Source organism: Rousettus aegyptiacus, unplaced genomic scaffold, assembly GCF_014176215.1.
Source record: "Rousettus aegyptiacus isolate mRouAeg1 unplaced genomic scaffold, mRouAeg1.p scaffold_m13_p_7, whole genome shotgun sequence".
Classification (NCBI taxonomy): Eukaryota; Metazoa; Chordata; class Mammalia; order Chiroptera; family Pteropodidae; genus Rousettus; species Rousettus aegyptiacus.
In genome coordinates this window covers 47,739,031-47,752,772 of record NW_023416310.1, presented here as the reverse complement: position 1 = coordinate 47,752,772, position 13,742 = coordinate 47,739,031, and the positions used below count along the sequence as shown (strand labels likewise).

At 36.1% G+C, this 13,742-nt stretch overlaps 1 protein-coding gene across 1 annotated transcript in view; it reads right to left on the bottom strand.

Moving 5' to 3' along the window:
• Window positions 1-13,742, bottom strand: part of ALMS1 (ALMS1 centrosome and basal body associated protein) — a 157,259-nt gene that overhangs the window by 108,699 nt on the left and 34,818 nt on the right. Inside the window, 1 exon segment of the mRNA XM_036224753.1 lies at window positions 11,573-11,732. Within this exon segment, the coding sequence (XP_036080646.1) occupies window positions 11,573-11,732 (160 nt within the window).

Genomic DNA, 13,742 nt, shown 5'->3' with positions numbered 1-13,742 from the left:
GACTAGGATGAGAGCAAAGAAAGATATACAAGTTTCTGGCTTGGCAACTAAGTAGCTGCCCATTCAACTGAGGAAATACAGAAGAGTGATTAGTTCCTCAAAATTCTGAGGTTAAGGTACCATGGGACATCCAAATGAAGAATTCCCATAAGTAGATAATAACATTTGGAGTAAGAGATATATCTGGATAGAGTCTTTCATTTGGAAGTCATCAGCCATGGGAAAGTAATTAAAGCACTGGGAGTAAATATCACCTCAGAAGAAGTTACGATCAAAGCATTGTTTCCTACTGTATTTCTACCTATGCTGTAGACAAGCTGAGGACAGCCAGTAATATATCACTGAATGAAACTCTTAGGTTAGGAACAATCTTCAAGACTTTTCCATTCTTTTATAATGTACAAAGTTTTGTGTTAAGCATTGAACAAAAATAAACTGTGGTGCCCTAAGAAATAATTTGAATAAATTGTTAGTATACTATTTTATGGTGACATTACCGAGACATTTAAAATTCAAAAATGGGTGAGAACAATATGGAATGAAGTGATCAAAAATCTTTTTACAAAAAAGTAGAACTTGAATTAGGCCTTAAATTATAAGTAGAATATAGAGATGTTCTGAAGAGAGGAAACAGCACTCAGCAAAGGGGAAAAGTTAAAGTAATATATCAGGAAAAGTACTGAACATGATTCTAGGGGTAGAGAAGTAAACAAAAATAACAAAATGGCTTGCCTTGGAAGGACCAAATTATACAAAAAAATTAAAGTTAAATAAATAGAATTTAGAAGGTCTTAGTAACCAGCCAAGAGAGTTTAGTTTTAATAGAGGAGACAAAAGAACATTATAATCAATGTTCAAGAAGAATAAAACAGTGGGGTTTAGGAAAAGATAAAAGGTGGCATAATATAGTGATTAAGAATGCAGGCTCTGGAAGAAAGTTGCCTGGGTTTACAAGTGGCACTCCACTAATTTACCAGCTATGGGAAAAGTTATTTAACCTCTCTAAGCTTCATTCTGCTCAGTTATCAAATACGATAATAGCAATATTAATCATTATAAATCAGATACAGAGACAAAATAATATGATCTATGAAAATGCTTAGCAAATAAGCAAGAAACAAAAGATAGCTATTATTATTTGTTCATGATGGTGAAAGTTTAGAAAAGTTAAAGTTTCATGGCATAGATATCCCCAACTTTTGTGGCTTGAAATCCCTTAGCTTATTCCATATTGCCTGAGAAAGATCTTCACATCACTTCTTACCACCCTGATTATTTCTACCAATAACCCAAAGACAATAATGTCTCCAAGTTTTCATATATTCAAAAATCAAGTTGTCTTCTGGTCCCCAGACAAAATAGCACGAACTCACTTTTCCCTGCTCCTCCTGGAAATAATTCAACAGGCAACCATAAAAGGACTCTGAAAGGTTGGAAAGAGGAAAGCTGACTGTCTAGGGACCACAGATCTTGAGGAATAACAAAGTAGCATGTTCCAAGGGTTTTCTTTTTAACTCTCATATATCCCAAATAGACCTGGGAGAGGCTTGTAACCTGTAACCACCATAAAAATGAGAAGGAAGGAGGATGAAGAGAAGGCCTAGGTGGCATCTCCTAGCCCTCTAGCCGGCAACTGACTCCCAGTCTCTTGATTACCAACCCAGAGACGGAACCAGCTAAGGTAGGTGTTTTCCTCACCAAAAGCACTGGCAGAAACTGAATGAGAAGACCACAAGTACTAAGAGGCCCTGCCAGGAGGCCCAGGAAAACAGTCTCCTAAGAGCCCAGCATGCTACATACTCCACCTATATGCACTAGAAGGCCTAGAAAAACACTTTCCACCCCCATAGATGGTACCAGCAAGGATCAAGTGGGAGACCCACAGGCACTACTAGGTGCCTTAGGACAGGCCCAGGGAAGCATCCTATACCCTATGGGCCAGTATCTCCCACTTCCCACCCAAGAGCAACAGGCTGGGAGAAAAACATTCTACCCCCGTAAGCAGCACCAGCAGAGATCAAGCATGAACCTCAATAGCACCACTGACCAAAGCAGATCAGAATGGAAGGCTCCTTAAAACTAAACTGTCTCTGAAACCACAGCCCACACAAGTAAGCCAGGGCCTATATGCTATGCATAAATAGGGCAACTGCCAGATAAAATGGAAGATTAAATAGGATTAAAAAGTCTCCTAACATCCAAAATGCACAGGATGCAATTAAAAATATTCACAATACCAAGTACCAGGAAAGTTAGTTTGAATGAAAAAGATAACCAGATGATTCAGATGATACCTATACCATAATAAAGCAATTAAGAATTCTGAAACAAAATTAAGATAAAAACTCAGCAAAGAAACAGAAGTATAAAAAAAGACCAAATGGAAATTCAAGTAATGAAAAATACAATAACAGAAATAAAACTCACTGAAGAAGCTCAAAAACAGAATAGAGATGACAGAAACAGTGAACTGAGGACAAATCACATATATACAATGGAATATTACTCAGTTATAAGAAGAGATGAAATACTGCCATTTGCAACAACATGGATGGACCTTGAGATAATCATGCTAAGAGAAATAAGCCAGAGAGAAAAAGTTGAAAACCACATGATATCACTTATATGTGGGATATAAACCTAAAAGCAACAAATGAACAGGACGGATAGACACATGGACAATAGACTAGTAGTTACCAGAGAGTAGCGGGGAAGGGGGGAGGTAGATGGGGTAAAAAGAGCCAAATATGTGGTGACAGAAAAAATCTAACTATGGGAGGTGAACATATATATGACTTACTGTTGAAGTGTAAAAATAAGAAAAAGAAAAAAACAGGGCCTCTTGGACTATAACTAAAAATCTAACAGTCCTATCAACAGAATACTAAAGTAAGAAAGAATGGTGGGGGGCCAAATAAAATTTTCAAAGAAATAATGGCTGAAAAATTCCCAAATTTGGTGAGAGACATTCACCTACAAATTCAAGACAAAGACCATTATTACATGATAAAAAGATCAATCCACCAAGAAGACATGGCAATCCTACACATTTATACAATAAAATCCAGTATGACATGATGAAGAAATGAAAGAAGGAATGAAAATTGAATGGTAAGAACTAAACTTCATAATAATTTAAACAAAATATCTGTTTCTTTTCTGTATTCTCTATTGGCTCCCTTTCTCCTACTGTGTTCTATGACATTCTGTCCTCAGCATTTCGATTTTCTCTATACTCATGCTCCTTCGGAAAGCTTAAATATTCTTATAGTATAATTTAATCATGGATTGTTGAGGTCTTCCAAACTTACATTTCCCATTTTTTCAATTGGTTTTGAAGACACTCGAAACTAATTTCCTAAGAATCAAACTCAATATGTCCAAAACTAAATTCACTTCCCTACTTGCTAATGGTATCACCAATTCTCAATAACCCAGACTCAAGTTTGTCATTCTATTTTCAATCTCTCCTTGTACTCTGAACTACTCAAATTCTGTTACATGCTGTTATTTTACATCACTTGTAAAGTATGTTGATTCACACTTTAGATTCAATTTGAACCCAACTTGGCAGTCGTTTTCTGGCCATCGTAACACTGTATCCAGGGGATTTGCCAATAAAAAAAAAAATAAGGAATCAGGGCAATTGATATCAAGAGCCCATTTCTATACAATATTTACAGAACACAGACACAGACAATTATTTTCATTCACTTCCTCTTCACCGCATTGGTAAGGGGGAGATTCCTGCATGATGGTTACAGGAATGGCCAAACACATGACACCTGACATTGGAGAGAGAAGATTGAGAGCAGTTTATTAGCCATATATACCCACATCCTATGTGAGGAGGACACTGGGCTATGTGAGACTATATAAGGCTTACAACTGTGAACAGAATGATTAAGTTGTAATGTGGGAGAATGATTTTATAGTAGCAAGAAGATAGGGTGATCCTTGGTTCCCAGAGGTAGATGTAATTGGCTTGTTTGAATAAGTTCACAGGCTGCCAAAGGAGTGCAACCTAATGGGGTTAAGGACCAGGTGGAGTGCAGCTGATCTAGTTAATAGGGGGACTTGCCACACAGGAAACCTTTACCACTAAGTGAAGGGCCTATCTGGTGAGAGCATGAAAACTTGTGGTTAGGCCTTTTAAGGTCCTCCTGGTTTCAGATGTCAAGACGGCACATAATATTGAATCTTAATGTCAGGCCTTATACCACAGTATCACCATTCAGGAGCTCAGGGTCTTATAGGGAGAAAGGAAATGCAACCGAAATAATCAAAATGGTACTGAGTACATCAATTGAAATAATGCATATGGTAAAGGGGCAGAACAGAAAGCATCTCTTGGGAGAGGGGTTATAAAAGAGCTCAAGAACCCTACCTCCACCCAGTGCCCACTTCAAAAAAAGAGTTACACCATACATGGCAGACTAAGAACACTGAGCTGCAATCAACCCCATCTCAGCTCACTCACAGGGTGAAGGTTCCACTCCAGACTAGGCCATCCAAGAGCAGAGAATACACACGATCCCCATCCAGCACCATTCTTACAGAAAGGGTATGTTACTTTAAGAGAAGTGAGCCATTGTCCCAGCCCCCAGCTCCAGAGCAGTGTCACAAAGCTTCTACACAAGAGGAAAGGCAAGCTGTAAGAATTGGGAGCTCCACACATCTCCAGAAGACTTACTTTATTTGGAAAAGAGCCTGGGGAAGTTCAAGTCTAAGGACATTGGCAAAAACAATGGCAATCGTGGTGTTGAGCAATGAAGAGGAGGCTGGCAGCTACATGAAACCAAGAAGCTGTACACAAGTTAGATGTTTGAAAGAACCAAGCAAAGAGACAACTCAGCAGAAAGCTGCTGAAGTCCCAGGTATTCCTCTGAAAGAACCTGTGCACAAATTTACTCGCTAATGGGACTCACTCACTCTGAGCTCTAGTGCTGAGGTAGCAGCTCGAAAAGTGCCAAGGACATTCAGGGAGGAACTAAATTGTGTGGTTTCAAGGCAAGAACTGGAGGGGAAGTTTTCTCCTAGACAGAAATGCAGGTGGACACACTGTTCCTCTGTTGAACCTTCCCCCGAACCATCCTGCAGATGTAGGCAGGCACTAAGTCTGATTTTCCATCAACCTGGCCAACACCATTCATCCCGCCCTGTTGATTTCCTAAGACCAAGCCCCACCAAACTTTCAGGCCCACCCAAGCAGCATCCAGTGGCTTTTACATACAAATAGCCTGTCTTGGCTCAGGATACAGTTTCCTAAAATCTCTCAAAGGTTCACAAACCCTAAACATGCAGCATCTGGCCTTGGCATGCCCCATACCTCTTGCTAATGCAGCCTCAAGTCCAGCACTAGTGGCAGCCAGTCTCGGTTCACAGCTTAGCTTCTCCCAGGCACCTCTAAGCCCAGCACAAGCAGCAACCATCGGTAGATCACTCTACAGCTCAGAATATGTGACCCTGGGCTGGGGACAAGCAGTGGCTGACCTTGCCTGCACCAGAGCCCCTCCCAAGAGATCCCAGAACCAACACACCTGGTGCACAGCTTCACACTACATTAGAATATGATGCAACCACCACCACAAATGACTCACCTCCAGGACAGACTGGACGGGCACCAGAGCCCTGCTAAAGTGAATCCTATGCCATAGGGTGAGCCCCTGCACAACAGTTCCTCCAACGTAGTTATGGTCAATCCTCACAGCCAATCATCCTGAGATCTATCCCTCCCATTGACATGCCAACAGCAAGTAAGGCTCAACTACAATAGGAGGGCACACACAAGTCACACAAGGGACACACCTGGAGGCACTGACTCAGGTGACTAAGGAGACTGGGCCCCTGGGCCCCACAGGACACCCACTACATAAGGCCACTCTACTAAAACCAGGAGACACAGCGGATCTACCGAATATACAGAAATAAACACAGGGAGGCAGCAAAAATGAGTAGACAAAGAGACATGTCGTAAACAAAGGATGAGAATAAAATTCCCGAAAAAAAACGAAACAAAATGAAGCAAGCAATCTACCAGATGCAGAGTTCAAAACACTAGTTATAAGGAGGCTCAATGAACTCAGGGAAAGAGTAGATGAGAACTTTAACAGAGACAGAAAACATAAAAATGGATATACGAAACATAAAAAAGAACCAGTCAGAAATAAATACAATAACTGAAATGAAAACTACATTGGAGGGAATCAACAGAGTAGATAAAAGAGAGAACTGAATCAGTGATTTGGAAGATAAGACAGCAGAAAACATCCAATCAGAACAGCAAAAAGAAAAAATATCCAAAAACATGAGGATAGTTTAAGAGGTCTCTGGGACAACACCAAGTGGGCCAACATTAACATCATAGGGGTACCAGAGGAAGAAGAGAAAGCAAGGAATTGAAAATCTATTTGAAGAAATAATGACCAAACCAGTATTACAAGAAATGTTAAAGGGACTTCTTTAAGAAAAAAATACATACTATACACACACACATAATAAAATGACGATAACTACATATCTATCAACAATTACTTTAAATGTAAATGGATTACATGTTCCAATAAAAAGATAGGGTGGCTGAATTGGTAAGAAAACAACACTCATATACATATGCTGCTCACAAGAGACCCACTTCAGATAGAAAGACATACACAGCATGTTTGAAAGTAAAGGGATGAAAAAAAGATATTTCATATAAATGGAAATAGAATAAAAAAAGGCTGAAGTAGCAATATTTACATCAGGCAAAAACAGACCTTAAAACGAAGGCTATAATAAGAGTTGAAGAGAGACCTACGAATTCCAATTCTGGGTATTTATCTGAAGGAAAACAAAAATCTAATTTAAAAAGACATGGATCTCTATGTTCATTTTAGGATTATTTACAATAGCTAAGATATGGAAGCAACCTAAGTGTCCATTGATAGACAAATGGATAAAGATGTGGTTGGTATGTACAGACAATGAAATATTACTCAGCATAAAAAAAGAATGAACTCTTGCCATTTGCAACAACATGGGTGGACACAGAGGGTATTATGCTAAGTAAAATAAGTCGAAGACAATACCACATGTTTTCACTTATATGTGGAATCTTAAAATAAACATACAAAACAGAAACAAACTCATAGATACAGAGAACATTTTGATGGCTACCAGATGGAAGGGGGACTGGAGGAATAGGTGAAATGGGGGAAGGGATTTTAATGTGCAAACTGCCAGTTACAAAAATAGCCACAGGGATGTAAAGTACAGCATAGGGAATATACTCAATAATATTGTAATAACTATGTATGGTGTCAGATGAGTACCACACTTTTAAGTTATATAAATGTTTGATCACTATGTTGTACATCTGAAACTAATATTGCATGTCAACTGTAGCTGAAAAATATTATTTTTAAAAAACTTTCAAATAAATAAATACTTGCTCTCCCTACTTCTCTAGGCTTCTTTAAAATACATAAAATTATATAATTAAAGCAATATAACAATGTATTCTTGGGTTTGTAACATACAGGTGTAATACATACAACAATTGCTAAAAAGGGAAGAAAGAATCGAGCTATACGAGAGTAACATTTCTATCACAGTAGAATAAAGTTAGTAAAAATCAGGAGTATATTCTGATAATGTAACTTTTCTAAGCCTCAAGGTAACCATTAAGAATATAAATTTTAAAAATAACTAGAAAATCATTAAAGAACTTAAAATGTTACACTAAAAAATATTAACTTAATTCAATATAAAAGCAGTAAAGCAGAAACAGAACAAAAAAGACATGAGACATGGAAAACAAAAGTAAAACCAGAAAAGGAAAATCTGATCTTATCAATGACTTTAAAGCAAATGGATTAAACATCAAAAGGCAAAGATTATTAGTCTGCATTTTTAAAAAAGGTCCAAGCTTTAAGCCGTTTATAAGAGATGTACTTTAGATTCAAACATACATAAAGGCTGAAAGTAAAGAGATGAAAAAGACATGCCATACAAACAGCAATCATAAGAGTGAGAGTGAATATCTATACTGACATAAGACAAAACTTTAAAATAAAAAAAGTTATTAAAATTAAAGGACAATTTATATCCTCAAAAAAGTCTATTCATGAGGAATACAACATATTATATTATAAATTATAATATATAAACATAAATGTGTTTAATATCAAATCTCAAAATATATAAAGCAAATGACAGAAAAGAAGGGAGAAACAGACAATTAAACAATGATAATTGGAGATTTCACTACCCTACTTTCAGAAATGGAGAAACAACTAGTCAGAAGATCAACAAGAACATTGAAGACTGGAACACTACAAATCCACTAGAACTAACAGAAATGTGTAGAACACACCTCCTAACAACAGCAGAATGCACATTCTTCTCAAGCACAAACTGGACATTCTACAGAATAAACTATATGCTAGGACATAAAACAAGCCTCAATAAAATTTAAAAACTGAAATCATATAAAATACGTGTTCTACAAAAAAAAGAAAAAGAAAAAAAGAATCAAATGAGCTCTCTTAATAACAAAAGGAAACTCAATAACAGAGAAAAATAATCGAAATTTGGGAATATTTTAGGTGAATTAAATAAACTACAACAAACCAAAATTTATGGCATACAGCTAAAACAGTGCTTAAAAATTCATCAGTGTAAACATCTATATTAAAAAGATCTCAAATCAATAACCTAAACTTTCATCTTAAGAAATAGTAAAAAGCACAACTAAAACTGAAGCAAGTGAAAGCAAGGAAATAATAAAGACTAAAATTGAAATAAATAAAATAGAGATTCAAAAGGTTGAGGAGGAAAATTAGAAAAAGTTAAGAAACCAAAGTTTATTTCTTTGAAAAGACCAACAAAAAAATTAACAAAATTTAGCTAGACTCATGGGGTGGGGAAGGGTAGTCCTCCAATTACTAAAACCAGAAAAAAAGAAGGGGCATTTATTATCAGCCTCACAAAATAAAAAGGGTTATATGGTATTATCAACGAACCAGCTCGAATGGACAAATACCATGAAAGAAATTATGATAACTGATTCATGAAAAATATAAACTCTCAAAAGACCTATAGAAGGTAAACAGATGAAATTAGTAAAAATAATACCAATCCTCTACAAACTCTTCAAAAAAGTAGAATAGGGAGAATGCTTCCAACTCTACTTATAACACTATTACCCTGGTACCAAAATCCAACAACAACAAAATCACAAGAAATCTATACACCAATACCCATTATGACTACAAACACAAAATTCCTCAAAAAAATTTCTCGCAAAAGAAACCAGCAACATACCAAAAGGATTATACACCATAACCAAACGGCAAATATAACCACCACTAATGCAAGGTAGGTTCAACACATGAAAATTAATTAATAATGTACCATACTGTACCATATTATTAGAAGGGGAAAACCATTGGTCATTATAAAAGGTGCGGAAAAACATTTGACAAGATAAAATTTTACATGTTTACATAAATATGCTCTAAAAACTACAAATAAAAGGAAACTTCCTCAACCTGATTAAGAGCATCTCTAAAAATTCCATTCCTACTTAATGTTAAAAGACTTGATAGCTTCCTACAAAGACCAGGACAAGACAAAGATGTCTGCTCTTGCCACGTCTATGCAATAATGTACTGGAAGTTCTAATCAAGGCAACTAGGGAAATAAAATATATAAAAGCATCTGTATTGGATAGGAAAAATTAAAACTATCTCTATTTGCAGATGACATGCTCTTACACAGAAAAATTATTAAAAATACAAAATTATTAGAATAAATAAGTAGTAAAGCAAGACTGCAGGCTAGAAGATTAACATACAAAAGTTGACTGTATTTCTAAACACTGGTAATGAATAGTTCAAAAGTGAAATTAAAAATAAATAATTCATTTTACAATAACACCAAAACATTAAAATACTTAGATTTAATTTAACAGAGTACAAGACATACACTGAAAACTATAAAATACTGGTTAAAGAAATGAAAAATGACTAAAGAAATGGAAGGATACCCCATATTTATTGATCAAAATATTTAATATGAAGATGGCAATACTCCCAAAACTAACTACAGATTCAATGCAATTTGATACCTGCTACAACAGTCTCCTGACCCCATACTTTAATCCTGCTCTGTTTTCTTACCTTGGTTCCTCTTGCTATTTATTCCTTCCCTCCCTTCTTTCCTCTGTGCTCTTTGAAATCATACTGTTTTTAATAAACAGCCTTTCTCAAAAATTTTAGACTCTACTCCCCAACTTTTTGCCTTAAAAATAAACTTGATTTTCCTCTTGATAATATTGTTGCCTTTGCAGCCTTCTGAAACATGACTCTGGAAACAAGGAGATACGGAAGTTGGCATTTAACTATCTCTCACAATGATTTCCTTACCATTATTTTCCATCTTCCTCTAACATCAACAACAACAAAAAACCAAACACATAAAATCTCTTGGAAACTTAAGCCACAAACAGCTTCAATTCTATCCTCCTTCTATCGTGTTCTCCTTGAAACTCCGAGTTACTTCCACTCATTGTTTGAAGACTTCAAAGTCTAGAACACAGGCTTTCCCTAATCCCCAAATACCACATAATCAGAAAATATTTAAATACAGTTAATTGATCCAATAAGCTAACCTCAAAATCTCAATTTACTTTATCCCAGTGATCTTTATTCAACTTCTACTATCTAACTCCAGGGCCAAGCAATGAATCTTACCACCCTTCTGACTGATGCCCATTTAAATGTACTAACTCACTCTCACGAAAATTACCCATGCTTCTAGCTCTCTCAGTAACTCATACCCACCTCATCTATTAAACTTTTGTTCTATTTTCTCCCAGATTAACAGCTCTCCTGAATTATTTTCTTTCCCTATGCAGGCTAAAAACAATAGCTAATCAACTCTACTCTCACTGATTCCCTTCCATTGCTATCCTTCCACCACACCTACCCACTCAACAAATCCCTCAACCACAGATCAATCCTGTAATTGATCTTCATTTTTAGTAGAGAAAAATCAGAGATGCTATACAGGCCAACGACATTATAAAATCATCTCCAACATAAAGTAACTTCTCAGCCAATCCTTTTGCTTGTCCGTAGTCAGCTCCATCCTCTATTCATTGTAACATAAATTCTGAGCCTTCACCAAGCTACCCTCCTCTAACCCCTAACACTTCCACCAGTCCCCATCTCCCACAGCAGATAATCTTGCTTTCTACCACAATACTGAGCTCTCAATTTCCTCTCTACAAACTCATTTGCATTCACTCTCACCCTTTTGTATTCCATTAATTTATATTTCCCTTTGAGTCACAGGAGGGAATATCAAAACAAACTCAATCCTCCATGTAATCCAGTTCTAAACACTATCATGAAGAATGCAATGAAAAATTAAATGATTCATCTATCTCATAGAAGACCTGGGCATTTATAAGTACACCTAATCCAAAGTTAACATTATTATAGGAATTCAAAAATAAATGAGCCACAGCAAGATATTTTTTAACAAGCTAGCCATAAGGACACTTAATATCTCCTTTTCTACGTACCTGCTAAATGCATGAAAGTCTCTGGCATAATCTCAGATGATACTCTCAACATTCTGAGATCTGAAGAGTGATATTCAAACTCTCTGGTTGGCTCATGAGGAACAAATGGAGGCAATGCAGATGAAAAAGACTGATTAATGTCCATATTAGAATGAACTACCTGTGAAAGATGAAAAATGAAAAAAATAAGATTAATTTTAGAGTTCATCAGCTAAAAAACAAACCCAATTTTTTGAAAATAAATACTAAGCAGTTACACCAGTTCCTTAAGATTATATTCTTAATCCTCCTGAATTTATATACAGGTCATATCTTGCTTGGTCAATTCCAAGAAGGCTCTACAAATTATTCTGAGGGTCTGGAAGTCTGCCTGTATTGAATATTACAGACAGGGGGCCTAGATGTGTTCTGTTACTCAGAGTTTGCTCCTTATAATAATATGATCACTGCAGGATTTGAACTATGGTACAAGGACTTCATTTATTTTTGAGAAGGAGAGGTATATTGTGGAAAGGAAAGAGAAAAGAACAGGAATATTTTCAAGAAATCCACAAATGTTTAGAAGAAAAATAAAAGCATCAAAAAACTGATCAGTTACCAAAAAACAAAAGTCTTCAAATTTCTTGAAAAGAACGTAGCAGGAAATATAAACTGATAGTGAAGTAAAGGTTAAATGCTAAAAAAAAAAAAAAAAGTTCCTAAAGTTTCATCAGATCCCAACAAGTCCTTGATAGGAAAGAAATTAAAAACCATTACTGGTGATGTTAGAACATAAACGTACACAACTTTTCAGTTTTAGGTTTATTTTCCTAAAAAAGTTATTCAGTGATGATCCCGCAGGAGGGAGTCTAAAATTATATGTACATAAGCATGAATTTTTCTACCCTCTTTATCAAGGTTTTTTCAATATGAAGTAATGAACATTCTTAGGAAGCTGGTAGGGTATGGAAATAAATATTCTACTACTCCTGCCCATATAGGTTTCTCTATACCAGTGATTCTTAATTGGGGGAGATTCTGCACCCACCCACCTCTCTCCTACCAAGAAACACCTGGCAAGGCCTGGAGACATTTTTCACTGTCATAACTTTATGGAAGATGCTACTGGCATCTAGTGAGTAGAGGCCAGAGATGTTGCTAAACATCCTAAAATGCACAAAACAGCCCCACATGACAAAGAATTTATCCAACCATAAGGGACAACAGTGCGGAGAAACCCTGCACTAAACATAGCATAAAGTTCTTGGTTTTCAATTTTTCCACCCCTAAAGGAGAGTTTTTTGAAGTATATAATATATATGATACTTAAGTGTGTGCACGTATGTGTTTAATTTGAAGAAAACAGTTCCATTCCGATCTTGACTTCAATAAAATTTCATTATATTAAAGCTTCAAAATACATACAAAGACATTAGAGTAGGCAAAACAAAAGAAAACATAGAATGAAAAAGATGAGTAGTATTTATTTAAGAGATCAGCAGACTTTCATTACTAACAAAATGGAAGCAAGCAGAGGGGGAAAAAAAATCAAAGATTGGTTTATCTCCCAATTTTTAATCAATATGAAGAATCAAAAACTGTGAACAAAGAAACCAAGAAATGCTTATACCTCTAAAGAACTGAGAAAATCTACAAGATGTTCACAAGAAAATTTTATGCAAGACAGCATATAGGTCTGTTAGGGTCTAAAACCAGAGAGGTGTTAACCATCCACACACAGAAAAGCATTTAAAATGAGAGGAAAATAGGTCAGGGGCAGGGATAGCGGGGAAGGCAACTAAACAAAGAGAAAATAAATCTAAGGAGTAAACCTTAATTAATATTTAGAGTTACATGACCAAAATAAGGGATACTGAAATAGTATTTTATCACGGGGGCTAAAAGAATGTGGTATCCTGCTACTAGAAACAAGAAAGAAAATAATGATAGAGAATGGGAAACCACTGGCGAGTGTCTAGTAGTCAGCCTAGTTTCAGTGAAGTGAAAAGTATCAGCCAGGCACTATATAAATGCTACCTACCTTACCCCATGTAATACAACAATGTATGAGGTTGATTATTACTACTATCCCTATTTCTTTATGAAGATGGGGAGAGTAATCCTCCAAAGTTATCTGTCTAAGGCACAAGGCTAACAAAATAACTGACCAGAGTTTGACTCCAAATATCCA